This window comes from Typopeltis vanoorti, chromosome 10 (genome assembly GCF_054136105.1).
Source record: "Typopeltis vanoorti isolate ZY-2024b chromosome 10, IOZ_Tvanoo_1.0, whole genome shotgun sequence".
NCBI classification, from domain to species: Eukaryota; Metazoa; Arthropoda; class Arachnida; order Uropygi; family Thelyphonidae; genus Typopeltis; species Typopeltis vanoorti.
This window is the reverse complement of record NC_143558.1, coordinates 134,419,043-134,435,814: the sequence shown is the minus strand read 5'-3', so window position 1 is coordinate 134,435,814 and position 16,772 is coordinate 134,419,043. Positions and strand designations below refer to the sequence as shown.

The 16,772-nt window shown below is 34.5% G+C and overlaps 1 protein-coding gene across 2 annotated transcripts in view; it reads left to right on the top strand.

Annotated features, from left to right (window-relative positions):
* The window catches only part of LOC150102817 (transcription activator GLI3-like), a 154,412-nt gene that overhangs the window by 91,302 nt on the left and 46,338 nt on the right, over positions 1-16,772 (top strand). For both annotated transcript variants that reach the window (XM_090399258.1, XM_090399257.1), the window contains exon 2: positions 448-617. In XM_090399258.1, the coding sequence (XP_090255384.1) occupies positions 602-617 (16 nt within the window). In that variant the 5' untranslated portion in view covers positions 448-601. The remainder of the gene's footprint in view (positions 1-447; positions 618-16,772) is intronic.

Genomic DNA, 16,772 nt, shown 5'->3' with positions numbered 1-16,772 from the left:
TGGTTTTTGCTTGTTTATTATTAACACGTTTGGAGGATTAAGAAATCTTCATCTTAATCACGTCACTTATCTCTATATTGTGATGATGAAATTTAAAAACTAATAATAAAAAGTAGGCAAAAAGCCAAGTTTAAACTCGATGAGCCACACAAACTCGTGTATAGCAGGTTTTACACAACGATCCATACCTCATGGGAAATAAAACACTAAAAAAAGATGCTGTGATAACAAAATTATGTACAGCACGTTTCATTTAGTTATTTGAGTATTTGGTATATTAGTTTCTGCTAAAGTGCCACTGAAAGTTGCATGTGTCACTAGAAACTAATATGCCAGATATTCAAATATAATTACGTTCAAGTTAAACTCCAGTTCTGTTATAACATTATAATACTGTACAGTTATGCTTATTATATGTTAAAAGATAATCCATTTTTTTAATTGCAGAGTCGCACTGATCACGACTAACTTTTTCTAAGCGCCTGCTAAGCATAATCTCGTCCATGACCTCAACGCCTCCAAAGTTGGATTTTAGGAATCACTTTGATCCGAAGGAAATGCAGCTCAACCTCCGCCACCTCATGGTGCATCCTTGTGACTGATGGACCCTAATTTCGGTATGTAATTTCAATATGTTTAATTTAATTAGAATACAAAATGGCATTTTGCTTACCATTGTGGACAAGGGAAATGTCGAAAAATTAAATTCACTAAAAATATATTTTTCTCACCCCTTCTTCAATGCTTTGTTTAATGTGAAGAGTTTTACTACTTTATGGTCACTTCGCACATAATTCGCTCAGCAATTGGATCGGATAGAGTCAAAATATGCAATGGTATTATGGGAAATAATGTAGGGAACTTATATGTCCATGATGAAAACATGTATTTTACTACGCATGTAGTGTTAAACCTCCCGTACGTTACTGGACGTTGAGGTCCATAAATGGTTTCTGGTTCACTGACTTAAAATTAACATTTTTGGGCTCTGGAAAAGGTTTGAATGACTTCAGAAAGTCAAGTAAACAGATTCATTTTACACAGATTTTTTTTTTTTTTTTTTTTTTTTTTAAGAATTCGTGAAAAATGCTAGTTTTTCAAGTCAAGGTAAGTTTATAATCAAATAATGTTAGATGAAGTCCAGTGATTTGGAATGTGATGCTAATTTTCCAACAACAGAAACAGAAAATGGGAGTTGTACGTTCTCAAGATGATATGGATAAGATTATGTTAAAGATGAAAGGGGTGATTTACTTTAAACGTCGCTTGGATCAATAGTATTTGAATACCTCATTAATTTCAGGAAGAACCGAGTAGAAATGTTCGATTTTTAATCAGAAGAAACCAGGGAATAATAATAAAATAAGGTGGTTTCCCATTGCATTCTTGACAATATAAATATTTTTGTCTGTGGATATGTGCATTCAGGGGACCGGCTTGCCTGTTATAAGGAGCGAAAAATTCGAATTTCTGGGAAGAAATTCCTCCATCTCCTCTCCATATGAGACTGGCTAACTCATCTTTGACTGAAAAGCCCTGTAGGTTTTTCGCGTTATAAAAGGGATTTGAACCCAGGTTTTTCCAACCAAAGGGCTCCGTTGAAACCAATTGAGCTACGGAATCTTCAGTTAGTAAATCACGCTAAAAGAGGACTGTAAGACTTTTATAGGGAACCCTCAACTGTAATTATTCGCAAATGCCTGTTCCCGAAGTAATAAAACTGGCCGATGAGTGGTGTCTAAATTATTGTCTGTTTATTGTTTTCACCCAGTCAGGAATTTTATTGTGTGCAAATCTGCTTTGATTTTTTTTAATCTTCAGCTATCATTCTAGTTCTGTTATTAGTTCCATCTATGACCTAAGGAATCAAATAAAAGAACTTTTATGTTCGTTTGTTTTTTATATTTCATAGAAATGGATTTAGAAATTCATAGTTTGCTTCAATTACGTTAATATTTCGCTTCTAACAGCAAACTTTTTGATTTGTAATTAACAAAACTGAATTTATGCAGATTCTCTCTCTCTCATAGCACAGTCATCCGGGCCAACTTGCTCTTCCATTGAAAAGATCTTGATTAGAAATCCTCCAAAAAACATGAGGAATCTTTTCTTAATTAAAGCTTTTCATCTGAAAGGGAATTGTAGTCTCATACGGTGGTGTTTGGGATTTTACTCCCTCTGCAAAATGAATTAAGCGCCTAGTAGAGCACACTCGCAGTCAACTGATATAATACCCATAGCTTTAGTTGCTTTAGCTTAATAAACAATAACTCTCTCTCCCTCTGTATTTACTTAAGAAATAGAGGAAGAAAAAATATGCACTCTATAAACTCAAGTTGCGTTTGTGAGAATTTTTTGGCAATAACAGTCAAGAAACAAGTAAATTTCTTTTTTTTTTTTCTCCTTAAAAATTTGTTTTCTATATTATAGTGTAGCAGCTAAGACTCCTCGGCAATTTAACTGCTAAATGAAATTTTTATTTCAGCCACCAGTCTACAAAACATAGCAGATTTGTTTAAATGCATTAGATATGCACAGTAGGAAAATATTTTCCGTTTTACTTGCATAACCAAAATCCGTTATCGTCTATAACGCTCAACTACGGCAATTCCTATCTCACTACAGTTAAAAAACGCAATACACCGATTTCTATCCAACCCACCTGCTCAGCTCAACCCACTTAATACCGCTTATTAAATCTTTTAATCTTTGAAAATTGCGAAATGCTTTGTCGTTGATTTCATATAATCAGCACAACTTTTCAGAAATACTCGTCCATCCATCACTTCCGATGTTCCCAATTTTTACATGATCTAATTTATGCTTTATTTAATTGTCCTTTAAAATCTCATTTCTGCTGCCTATATTCTACTTTGATTTTTTAACAGTCCATATTTCTGAGACATATAATAGAGTGGGAGTGGCCATTACTTTATAAAATTTTAGGTGAGTTTCTCGTCTTTTTTTTTTTTTTTTTGTTCCACAAATTTTCTGAAATATCTTTATTTTTTATCTATATCTTTATCTCTTAAATAAGTTATTATGTAACCTAAATAATTAAACTGTCGCCTGTTCTATCATTTTATCTTCTATGCTGTTTTTGATCTCATGTGATCACGACCTTTAAATGTCATTTTGCTTTCTTTTGTGAAATCTACATTGCACCGTTGGTTTACCTTATTTAATTCATAAACTAATTTTTGTAGTCATTTTTATTATCTTGTAATATAATATGATCATTATTTGCACACAGTATTTTACTGATTACGATTTTGTTTAACTCAGTACCTTGTTTTATTGTTATTTTTCAGATTTTTATAATTTGGTCAATATATATACTGAATAGAGTTGGAGCCTTCTCTAACATCTTGCTTAACTTCAATCTTTTTTGTTAATTTTTTTACCTAATTGTAACTTTATTTTTATATGAACTTTATATGAATAAATGGATATCCTTGTGTTTGCATTATACTCCATACTTTTTCTCTATTTATTTTTTTTAAAGCTTTTTCATAATCTGTAAAGGCTAAATGCATATCCAAATGAAATCCTCTTTTTTTTTTTTTTTCGTTATTTTGTTTTAAGACATAAATATCTATACATGAACTTACATGTCTAAGAGCACCTTCTTGTGAGAGTAAACTATTCGCAATACATCTGTTTTTTATATTACCTGACGGTCCATTTTATGCCAAAAAATTTCAGTGGGGATCATGTTTCTTGAATCATTCTTTCACCATGCAAGTATTATGACATGGTTGTTATCTTGCTGAAAGTAGCCATCACAAGAACTGCAGCCAGTAAACACAGATACACCTCTTCTGCAGTAATTTATGTCGGATGTTGTAGTTATACGTTTTTGTTCATTGTTATCTGGAAATAAAGCGTATACCTGAAATACCATGCCCAAGAGCACTATACAATATACTTCTACTAGCCTCTAGTTTTCCCATAACATAATGGCTTCATACTCTCTCACCATATCCTGATTCTTCCATTACGAGGCGACCAGATTTTTTTTTTACTTCAATACCACCCATGAAAACTTCCTGATAATCTGTGGTATTGTTGGTATACCCAGAATCAGATAAGCCGTGAACCCTTCCCAGACCCAACCTGGTTTCACACATTACTGTTAATTAAGCTATAGTAGTTTTAAACCAAGCGATTTTGTTTTGGAATCTGTATGACTCTGACGTGACCGTTCCTAATTTTCAAGTAGCTAGTTCTCTCTTTGAGTACTGTAAGCGCAGCTTTGTGTGCGCGCGTCCTCATGAGCACACGTTGACAAAAAAAGCAATGCTGGACTTTGTTAGTGCTTTTAAAGCTAAGCGAATATGAGGTTAACATACCTGTGCAGTTTGAATAAGTTATTTTTGTAAATAGCGCTTGTACTAAAATTTTCTTTGAACAAACGTATATACCCTCATGTGCGCTTTGATATCAAGCATTGTTTTCTGGGCACATGTTTTGTAGGATGTGGACATTGCGTGGTAAACTCTTGAAAATATTGTTTAGGGAAATATAAGGCCAACCAGTTACAGTTTGCATAATATTGTCTTTATGTTGTAGACAACTACATCGCCTCTTGAGAGACGGCCATCCTGTTTATTTGGAGACCTGAAATGGTTTGAAAAAAATGTGGGATGTTCTCTAGAAGTGCTTAGGTGCCCTCTGGAAGTGATTTTGGACTTTTGAAAGGTGTCAGGAAATTGTTGTGCAGAAAACCAAATTTCCTGTTAATGTTCGAAATTTGTTCAAAATTTCGGAGACACTCATTTTACTAATGAAAATGAATGTTTCCCAACATCTGTCCACAGCTACTGTTTCTCAGCATTTCCGTTGAAATACTTTCGAGGAATTCAATACGAATTCGAAATATTTTAGAATTCCTGTCAAACTCCTCAGCGATAAACTTGCTGTACTCATCTATTTGCAGATGCAGTTCATGTAAACCGAACGGTGGCGCTGTTGTCTTTCTGTTATAATTCGTTTTCTTGTTGCAAGATATCTTCCTCTCTCTAACCTTCGGAAAGCAACTAATGTCAACTGTTTGCCCATGTCGTTCTTTATATTAATGGATTGCCCCCGTTCAAGCACCCATATGCTTGGAGTCATTAATGAAATAAAAATTAAGTCAATAAGGGCAAAGTGAATTGCTGAGTTTCCAGTTTCATGAGATCGTCAATGAAAATTTTTTTCACCGTTTCAGATTGTATTAAGTCGATATAAAATGTGAAACAGTGTAGTGAGTTGACTATTGAAACGAAGTGAGGTATTCAACGTTTTAAGTTGCATGATATTGAAATGACTTGCAGCTTAATAATTTCAGAATACATATTTTTGTAAAACTATTTACATGTAATTGAGTAAAGCGAGCAGGTTTTCCAGGCTTACATAAAGTTTTACTTCGTGCGATGGCAACAAGCTATAGCCAGAGGACTTGGGAAAGATATTCAACTGTACTGAACAATGTAAACATAGCTAACTATAAACATCAATAACGTAATAAGTAAGCAGTCTCCTGGAATACCAAAATTCTTGAAATATGAGCCTCTTTCATTTCCTAAGTAAATGAAATTTAGAAGTTGTAGTAACAGTACGGCAAATTTTACACATTTGGTTCTTTTTGTTGTTGTTGTTTTGTTTTCATCTTATAGAAACACCAGTAAACTGTGACTTCCGTGAAAGGCTTTTATTAAGGTTCAGTAGTTAATTTTTTTTCTTTTTCTGGAACTGAACATTATAATTATCTTTTACAGTTTGTTAAAATAATGAAAACGTTTGCATTATTTTCAAATATCCAAAAGTCACATCGCTGACGAAGAGAAATGTTGACATTTGAATTTAGTAGGATATTAATAACTGTCAGATCAGAACTTTATTTTTCATAATTATTAAAAATCATGGGTGTTGTCAATCGTCTTACCACATTCTTTATAATCTTCATGAAAGATATAATGAAAGGTATCTTACCAGTTAACAGAAATGAAATATATTTTTTCACCATAATTTCCCAAATGAAATTCATTTGAATTGTCAAATAATTGTAGGTAAAAGTGGGACAGTTTCTTATGATTCTCATAAGAAAAGCAGAAAATATCTTGTCTATGTTCTAACTGCCTCAAAACATAAAGTAATTTTCATTTGTAAGGAACTCTTTAAAAACATTACACGCAATAACTTGCTCGTAAAGAAATTCATAATATGCTTGTGTGTGTGTGTGTGTGTGTGTGTGTGTGTGTGTGTGTGTGTGTGTGTGTGTGTGTGTGTGTGTGTGTGTGTGTGTGTGTGTGTGTGTGTGTGTGTGTGTGTGTGTGTGTGTGTGTAAAACTATGTGAATTAATTTATTAACATGCGCAAGGATAAGTTGAAAAGTCTATTCTATCGAACATCGATTCCGTGCCGCTTCAGGTTTTAATTAGTGAAAGATGTGTGGCATTGGAAGATGTAAACTCATCTAACTCCCTTTTTTAATGTAAATTCCATGTGAAAGATTGAAAACCTAAATACAATCTTACTGTTTTTAGTTTTGTTTTAGAAACTTCCTTCATTCAGAAAAATATTTTTTTCCATCAGTTTTGCTCATCCTCATTTTTATTTAGGTTGGGTAAAGTTGAGTAAGGGCTGCTAAATGTGGAATTTTTGTAGGTCGCTTCAAGCCTTCATTAATCAGAGTGTTCTCACACAGGATGAAATTCATCCATCACAGAGAGAGAGAGAGAGAGAGAGAGAGAGGATAAAAAGCAATCTTTGAGTTTTCGTTTTTGAATTTGACAAAGCAAATAATAAATTGGAACTGCAATCTCAGACAGTAATTGGACCCAACTTACAAAAACAAAACAACTCTGTTAGTTTTTCCCTCAAATTTATGGGGGGTCGCAGATCGAATAACCATAGACGGACAGTTAGGTAAGATTGATGAATTCAGTATAGATCAATAAAATGCAGATGTTTAAAATTTTCCAGATAAATTCAATTTCATTAGCGTAATTTTAATAACCGTGGATAGCAATTTTTTGTAGTCTGTAACTTTTCCCCACTGCTTGGGTAAAGCCCTCATCCATTGCGGTAGGGTTGGGTCTATTTCTCCCATGACCCACTTCATCTTGGGAGAGTGTTTATTCATTCACTTGTGTGAATGAATGTATGAAGGTGGAAGACAATCACAAACATCCATGCCTACGCGGGATTCGAACCGCCAGCCTCTTGGCTAGAGAGCGGATACGCTAACCACTCGGCCAACCAGGCCGGCGTGGATAGCAATATTGTACAATATCTGTTCGGGTTATATTCAACAATTATTTTTCGAATTTGTTTTTAGCTGAAAGACAAAATAAATATAGATATTATTTGTGTTTAGTTTTGTTTTAGTAGTTCTAAAAACAACTTCCTTCATTCAGAAAAATATTTTGTTCCATCAGTTTTGCTCATCCTCATTTATATTTTTTAACCTTTGTTTTGGTATTCAATCAAGCCTGCTAATTTCCAAGTTTGTTCTTTTTTTCATCGAGAATATGTTTGAACCAGTTCCAATTTCTTCTTCTTCTTTTTTCCCAAGTAAAATGATGGTTTCTGGAGTAGATTATTTTCATAATTTTATATTTTTTTACAGTCCCCCCCCTTTTTTTTTCTTAAATTGCAAATATGTTTTGCTTTATTGCTCATTGCTATCTATTGTGTACCCGATTATGCAATAAATTAAAATTGTCATGAAGTATCATTATTAGAGAGACAGAAATATTTTTATTAGGTTGGATTTAATTCCGAGAATTTTAAAATAAATATCTATGAAATCCAAGTGATGTATACAACTCGCGATCAGAAACCCATCTCCTTAAAAAAAAAAAAAAAAAAAAAAAAAAAAAATGGAAAAGCACTCCAGACGGGTTACTTCAGTCATATTCGAAAGTTATAAAAATAAATATTTTAAAATGTTAAAATTTATAAAATACTTTTTTTTTTATAGAAAAATTTAAAAAGCTTCGGTTACTAAAGTTAAAGAACTGCTAGTCAGACCTATTTATGATGATGGTACTGTAATTTTTTAAAAAAATGTCTTAACTTCAAAGGGAGTGCAAACAGTCCGCAGTCTTTCTTACAGCTAAGGAGACAGGCGACTTCTTTACAAATTGTCATCAGTTCTTGATTTGCCTTAAAAGACAAAATCCCACCCAAGTGTTATAAGATGCTGACAGCCATAATTAATGAAACTGATCCAGGTGCAAACCAGAAGATCAATGACTGTGACCGACAAAATGATTGCAATCAGCAAAGCATTCTCACTAATATGATGCTCATGACAGGAATTAGAGGTGAAGAAAAAAAAAAGAAAAGAAACGGATTGCGAAACAGTTTTATCCCCTGAGTAGGTGTCAACAATGCCTTATGACAAATGAACTCTCTCTCTCTCTCTCTCTGGTGTGCTACTTCAGGGATAATGTCCGAACTGTCAGCAATCAGTGCTTAATTCCGATTTTGCAAGCTCTGAGGGAACCGGTTCCAATATAACTAATTCGTAATCATCTACATGAAAACTGCACTTACTAATTGATGACTGTTCAGATTATCTGTATATATTAAATCGCAATAGAACAAATATTATCATTAAATAGTATTTGTTCATTGCCTGAGTTTACAGTAATAAAATATACTTAATTTTCTTCATATATGCTACAGTTACTCCATTTCTGAAGTTTTAATGTGAATGATAAATCATAGAGATCGGCTGGAATTTCCAAAGGCGCCTAAGGCCACGAGATGAGTATGTTAATGTTTGGGAATTGGGTATATTTTTCGTCTGGTTTGTCATTTTTGAGAGAGTAAAAATGAGAGTTTCTGGGAAAAACTAATAAATGCATTTTCCATACACTATTCCTAAGATACTGGAACATCGATGATGAAATTATGATCTTTTTAATAAGATGTAGGCTTACTTTTGGCCTATATCATATATTTGATAGGGAAATTAACCTCTTTTCTTCATGAACGATGCCTTAGCCTCTAAAAGTAATTCTTCGCGCATCGTTCCTCATTATTCTAAGTGTTCAGTACGATGAAAATGATGATGGTTGGAATTACGGTCGAAGCAAGTACCGCTAAGAGGCTGGTATTATGTTTGTTATTTTCGTGGTCGGTTTGCCTCTTTTACAGGATGAAAAACCGAGTTTGAGGTATCAGAAACCCTTTCACCTTTGTTAGGAAAGGGCTAAGTCACATTTAATTGAAAAGCCTTTATAAAAGTTGTTTCGCGTGCCCTACCTATTCAGCCAAATATCGACTGAAACTACTGATTGGTGCACTGATCAGGTCCGTGATTAGAGGTAATGCGCAAGGTGTGCCTCTCCTTTCCATTGTATCAACGATACTAATCAGCTGACCAATTCCATACCATAAAAACACCCATACCATCACATTTTCATTGTAACTTTACAGTTGGGATAATACAGTCCAGCTAGTAGCGTTCACCGGACTATCGCTCTTAACCAAGTTCATTCATCAAATGAAAATGTGTCTGAAATTCATCAATCCAAAGAACTGGTTTCGAACCATCCAGTTTCTACGCTTCGAGGACCACCGATGAATATGAACTTTTTTTTTATCACTTTAGAACTCGTTGATCTGTTCTGCGTGTCTTTTTAGTTCAAACTGAACGTGGTACTGGTATCCTCCTTACCACGCCACGTCATATATATCATATAGCTATGATATACACGTCATATCATATATCATATATGATATATGATATGACGTCAATGGTGTTAATTTATCGATCAATTGGAATCCTACATCTCTTTCATCGTAATATCTATTTTCCAGTGTTGTACTTCTTATCGTCACGCTTGACTATGCAACAGAAGCGCACCAATGTGCACTATAATGTCCAAATGCTTTTTTCTTCTTCTTTTTTTTTTCACAAAATTTTGAAAATAACAAAAGATAGAGCCGGACTGCAGACGACAGTGTTAAAGAAATATCGCATTAAAAACTGTGGTATTTTATAATAATAACGTGGATGAAGATTAACTAAAAGCACACTTCCAATCCATAAACTTAATTATTTTGACTTTGCTAATGAATGCTCAGAACTGTAAACTTCATTTTAATAGTCATTTTATAACTTTCTATGGTTGGATAACAGCTTTTTATGCGTGCAGCATAAGTACAAAAAAAATCTTTGAAATATTTTTCAACACATGCAAATACTTTAAAATAGCCTGCTATTTAATCTAAAACTTTGCTCCTTCTTAGTATAAACAACTGAGGAGGGGGGGGGTTGGAAAAAAGAACGAGATTAGAAGATGATGCGGAAGATGCGAGATTAGAAGATGCTGGTTGATGAGGGACAATATTTAGCATCATTATTTTAAATAACCCTTTCCTTTTTTAAATAAAAAAAAATAAATGCATACAAACTTATATGCATGTAATCTGTATTTTATCAATATATAAGGCGTATCCCCTCCTTTCACTCTTCACTAGCTAATCCTTGCTGAAATGAATGTTTCCTCTCGTACTCCTTTCTGTTAAAAAAAAAATCCTCCAAGACCTTTCATCCTTTTCGCCTCCGAGTAAAGATATTATATCACGAGGAGCAGTAAACTCCTTCCACGTGTTTAGTCAGCTTAACTAGATTCCCTTTTTACTGGACAGTACGCGTCTCTAATCATTATCACGCAAAGCCAGTTGGTACAAGAGAGAACATTTATTTGTTTACTTCATTCGCCTATATTTCATCGCATTTGTCCAACAAAAATGAATACTAAAATTTTAGGACTATTTTGTTTTCTCTGAGCGTTGATTTCGTTTTATGAACGCATGACACACACACACACACACACACACACACACACACACACACACACACACACACACACACACACACACACACACACACACACACACACACACACACACACCAGCGTAATAACAAATGAATTCGCGCGTGCGTTGAGTACCTATTACCTTTGTGTAGTTGACACTTGGCCTCACTGACTTTCGGAGCACATCAGAACTGTGCATGGAATTCTACGCTTTGAGTTTGCTGGATGGAGTTTTCTATACTTTGACAAAGATGCCCTGGGTAAAAGTCACTTATCCATGACTGAAGAGAATGACTTAATCGTTGATGCGAAGCATTCTGGGGACAAGGGAGAAAAGCCGGAAAAAAAAAAAAAAAGATGACAATACAAATGAATGAAATAACATTCGCTTTTTAACTTTTTTTTTTTTTTTTTGCAATTTCTTTTAAACATACTTTGATAATCATACCATATCTTCTCCTCAACTATACCTTGCAAAATTTCCTCTTGATGGCTGTTTAACGTCAGTCTGAGAGAGAGAGAGAGAGAGAGAGAGTGTATATACTGAAATATATATGTACATATATTTCAATGTGTGTGTGTGTGTGTGTGTGTGTGTGTGTGTGTGTGTGTGTGTGTGTGTGTGTGTGTGTGTGTGTGTGTGTGTGTGTGTGTGTGCGTGCGTGCGTGCGTGCGTGCGCGCATATACACAAATATGTGTCCTGGTGCTTGATTGACCCTTGAATGGCGTAATAAAGATTTAAAGATATTCGATTCTAGTCACGGATTAGCCGAGATTTTTCAAGATTTTTTTTTTTTTTAAGTTGGTTCCAGAATAATGTTTGGCGCAGGCATTTATAATTTTCTAGGAAAAAAATTTCCTAATGAAAAAAATGTGGGTTTTTAACTCCGCAAATAAGAAAAACTGTAGAACACGCGTTATATACACATGAATAATAATAATAATAATAGTATAGGTACACGAGACCGTGGTTTTTATTTTATTTATTTATTTATTTATTTTGTATTCTTGCTAAGTACGTCTACAGAAAGATTCTGAATGCTGCGTTTGGAAGTATGGCATTGGGCCACTTACCAATTTACAATTGGTAGGTGGCCTAAAGTCAGGCTTACAGAGTATCGTCTGCTCCCTTTCTGGTCTATTAATGTATGAATTATCACTCCATCTAATAAAGTGCTCACTCAACCTTTGCCTGTTAACTGTATTGTGTTCTCTGACCAATGTCTGTTATTACACTGGACGAAAAATCAGTTTCTTATGTTCTTTCCTAATCGAATGGTGCATGCCCCGTCGTTCTTCCCTAACTACTTTTCGCATGATGTCAACATATTATATTTAAATTGCTGTGTTTATTTTGACACGTTATCAACATTAAAAGCATAAACAGACGAGTGTTTTCAGTAAGTCAATAAAAGAAGTGCCGGAGAATGCAATAAAACATATTTTTATGGGTTTGTTAAATATCTTAGTTTTAACAAAAGAAAGCCTTTTTTAAATATATTCAGTTCGACAGCTGTACTCTGATAATACTGGTTGAATAGCCAGCTACCAACTGCTAGCATATAATAGCAATAATTACAATCTAATATCACATCCATTTATACAAAAATAATTACAGTAATGAGGATTAGTTTTAAGATGAAAATGCTTTCTTCAGTCTACTCCGATTATCAGATTTTAATTATAAACTCAGAACTGGAGCGATGCTCTTAGTGCTGATTGTATGATGAATGCTATTAAAATCAAATAAATAAATCGCCCACTATATCACCACTTCATATTCTTCTAATGGAAAATAAGATTTTTATATAAAATTTCTAATAATAGAATTTTTAAGGTGATAAATCAATCTTTATCTGAATTATTTAGATATTCAAAGAAAACTATAAGTTTTTCTTGTACGACTAATTTGACTTCTGATTTTTTTTAAAATTATTCATCTATTTTATTTTTCTTTTATAAATTTTGAAGAAAAACTTATTTTGTTTAATAAGCTGTAAAATTATAAAGTTTATGAAATGTGTTTTCTAACTTGTGTCGCGCGCGAGAGGGCAATGGCAAGTTTTCATCTACTTCAGCCTTATCTGATAGAGTGAGCCGACAGCCTACAGCGATGCTTGTTGTGTGACCTTGACAGTCCACCTTAGCAACTAAGGCCACTTGTAATAACAACAAGGGGTAGTCCCGCCGTTAACTCTCCGAGATAGACCTAATAGCCAGGGTCTTGCCCTGACTAATGGAAAGAGGATATGTCCAGTGTTTAATCTACCGACAGCAACATTCGCAGTTTTAATACATAACTCTGTAAACAAATGAAGTCATCCAAACGTGACACTCAACAAATGGATCCAATAATTTGAGCGGTATTAATTTCTAAAGTAATTTCTTCTGACGTTTCACCGCGTCTTGCAGCAATTAGATGATATATTATGAAAGGAGGGAAAAAATGAAAAAAATATTTTCATCTTAAAAAGGCGTTTTTACTGTTCAATATTTTGAAAATAATTTGTTCTTTTGTTCAGAATACAGAGAATATGAAGATCTGGTTTTAATTCATTAAAATGAGGATCTCAGTTATTTAATTATTTTATTTTGTTTTTAGGATATTACTGGAGCTTTCGTAGCTCAGTCAGTATAGACGTATCCCTTTGGTCGGAAAGATTTGGGTTCGATTCGCGTCAGTGACGTGAAGAACCTTGGTCTCTTTCGACTAACGGTGAGTTAGTCGGTCTCATACGGAGGTAGGGTTTGTTTTTTTCCACCCGGAAACTCGGGTTTTTCGTCCTCCAGAACAGGCAAACCGGTCCCGTGAACACACATGGATCTGCAGTCATAAAATACATACTCAATCCCTCATTAGGAGGACTCAACCCATCCTAAAGATGGGTTGAGTCCTCCTAACGAGGGAGGAAAGAGGAGGAACCGTTTGGTAGATATGAACCTTGGTTGAAAATCCGAACAGCGAGATTCAAATCTTATCGGGAAAATGGAGACATTAGTCTTATTGCCGACCTCACTGGCAAAGAAATGTATGTCTCCATTTTCCCCATAAGATTTGAATCTCGCTGTTCGGATTTTTATAACTATGATTATATATCGAATATTGGCTCCCAATATTCGATATATAATCATAGTGTAATTTAATAGGTTGAATACGGTACCGACCATCTACCGTTTTTCTAGTCAATTGCTGCAAATCAGGCTTAGCTAATCCTGAATTTACGATCATCATTCTTTAACATGTTCGTTGCCAATCACGCGATGCGAGTTCTCACCAAACGGCCGATCACGCGTTATCGCGTGGACCTCGCTAACTAAAAAAAAAATTAAAAAAATTGGCCACCACACGAAATTCCAATTTTCAGCTTGGCAATGAAAGTGTTAAATGAGGAAAACTTTAATCAAAGTCAAAGATTAATGAGATGTAAAAGAAGCTTCCAGGGCGTCAGTTTTGCCTATTAGCACCATAAAGGACCACACTGAAGACACTCTAGTCCCTTTACCATTGAAAAGTAGCTAATGTTAAGAGCGAGATGCGATGGTAATTAGCTGAGTTAGCCAAATCTCCTACGGAGGTGAAAAAAGGGATTTTCTCCAGAAAATGGACGCTCACTAGAGAATATATGAATGGACACAGACACAGAGAAGATTAGGTTAGAATAAATCCCAGTAGCAATCCCATTTAGGGGGAAAAACACAAGCAGTAGGGACAAAGGTATAAAAAGAAGTGGAGATGGGATATAAATGTCGCCATTCAATGCCTTAAGGGATGTCGCAGATAATGGTTTTAAACAACATGAAAACTTTACATCTTTATTAACTTTATAAGAGAGATGTGGAGAAAACATGAATGTTGTCTCCATCTCTCTCTCTCTATAAAGATCGATGTAATCTTAGACAGATATCACTTCAAGTTCCTTTAAGATATCGCTGTTTCTTTTGAAGTTAGTCTATTATATCCAGCTGTTTTGCTCAGCAATCTCATTTCGCAGCTAACCAGTCTTTTTTCTATCTGCTTGAGTTTTGGTCCAGGCTTCTGAACCATATGTTCAGATAGGTCTTGCTAGTGAGTTATGGATTCTTATTCTGGTTTTCTTGTTTATTATATTTGGATCTAATATCTGATTAGTAGTTTTTGTTATTCCTTTAATAACTGTTTAATTTATGTCGCATGTATTTCTCTCTTTCATAAGATAAGTGGCAGCCTAGATATTTGAATATATTAACCTGTTCTATAATATTATCGTTGATGCAAATTTTGCTTCTAATGAGTCTCGGCCTTTAAAAATGCCATGACTTTGGTTTTGGAAGTGCAGATTTCCATATTATATGTGCTTGCTATTTCACTTAATGAAAAGGCTGCTGCTCGCTGTAGTGAATCTTCTTCAACTAGAACATGATTATCGGCGAATAAAATTGTATCCGAGCTTTCGAAATAAATCAACAAGAAATTATATTATTGTTTTAATCCTTACAGAAATGAAAGCAAGCTGTGTTTGCTTTCACTCAGATTAAGGATTTAAGGATTAAAGAAGAAGAATTCATTGCCGTCCCCCCTCAGTCTCCCAAAGTTAAGATAAGGCTAAACTGCCCTTGCCTGCTCCCTATAGGGGATAAAAGGCGTTACCCGGTTTTATTTTGATTTAATTTTAATTCCTTGTCAAAGTATAACTTACTTTGTAAGCAAGAGAAAAAACTTCTATTGCTTTCAAGTAATTTCTCCTATGATGTACGCGGTCATTGCTTCGTGTATGCTATTCGCATGTTATTCATATACCGTATTTCATTATTAGCATTTTCGATGGACACTCCAGTTTTTGTCTGCTAGAGATTAAGATTTTACCAAGAGGGAAAAGAAAAAAACTTTCCCAATTTTGTAGAGTGAGCTCATTGAACTTGGTGAAGACAGGAAAAAAAAAAAAAAAGACGCTAACGCCTTTTAGTTTATTCTCCAAGGGAGTAGGAGAGCCATTCAGACTTTACTAATTTCGAAGACTGAGGGGAAGCCAACTCCACCCTTAGCCATTACAAATAACTAGCCCAAAACTATCAAATTTAATCTTAATAAGCATCCTAGGAGGAAAGTACGACAGGCAACTGACTCTATCTCCTGGTCCCTAACACTATATATTGTTATCTGAAATAGTGTGTGTTCTACGGTCGATTTTTTTCATTTGCAGGACCTTCCAGTTTCCCCCAGAAGAAACCCTGCTTGTCCGTGCCACAGATCGGCTAATTGCAGACATTGTTATTTAAAATAACTGAGGAAGTTTTCCTCCAAACCCTATTTATCATTTAAAATTTATAAATCCAAATATTTAAATCTAGTCTAACTTAATTTTTAGATGACCTTACTTAATAACTGCTTTTTTTTAAAAACAAAATATTTATTTATTTATTTTGCAATAACCTATCCACCGACGGTCAGTGAGCCCATGGTTCGTGTGATAATGAATAACCTATCACGTTATTCGCTTCGCTTTGACTAGTAGGACATCATAGCTGTTTGTGGAGCTATGGTTATTCACACTGTAATACATGACCGTGCATTTGTGATAAATTCAATGTTTTAAATTAATAACTCGATGTGGATACACAGATAGAAACATATGTTGAGATACGAGTAACTATTTGAATTATTAGTTCAGATTTTCATGACCTTGTTGTTTTACTAGATGTGAAATAGTCTTGAAGAGTATAAACATATACTACTTGGAAAGAAGTCAACGGACACCTTAGTGTGAGGAACACTTTAATAAGATGAAGGACTTCCTTTTGCTGCAATGACTGCAGCAATCCTACGGGTATGCTTCCACCAGCGCACGATAGCGGTCAATGGGAATTTTGGACGATTCTTCTTGTAGATATATAATAAGGGCTTGGACTGTTGTGAGGTGGACGTTCTTTGACCTCACATGATGCTCCAGTTCATTCCACAGATGTTCAAT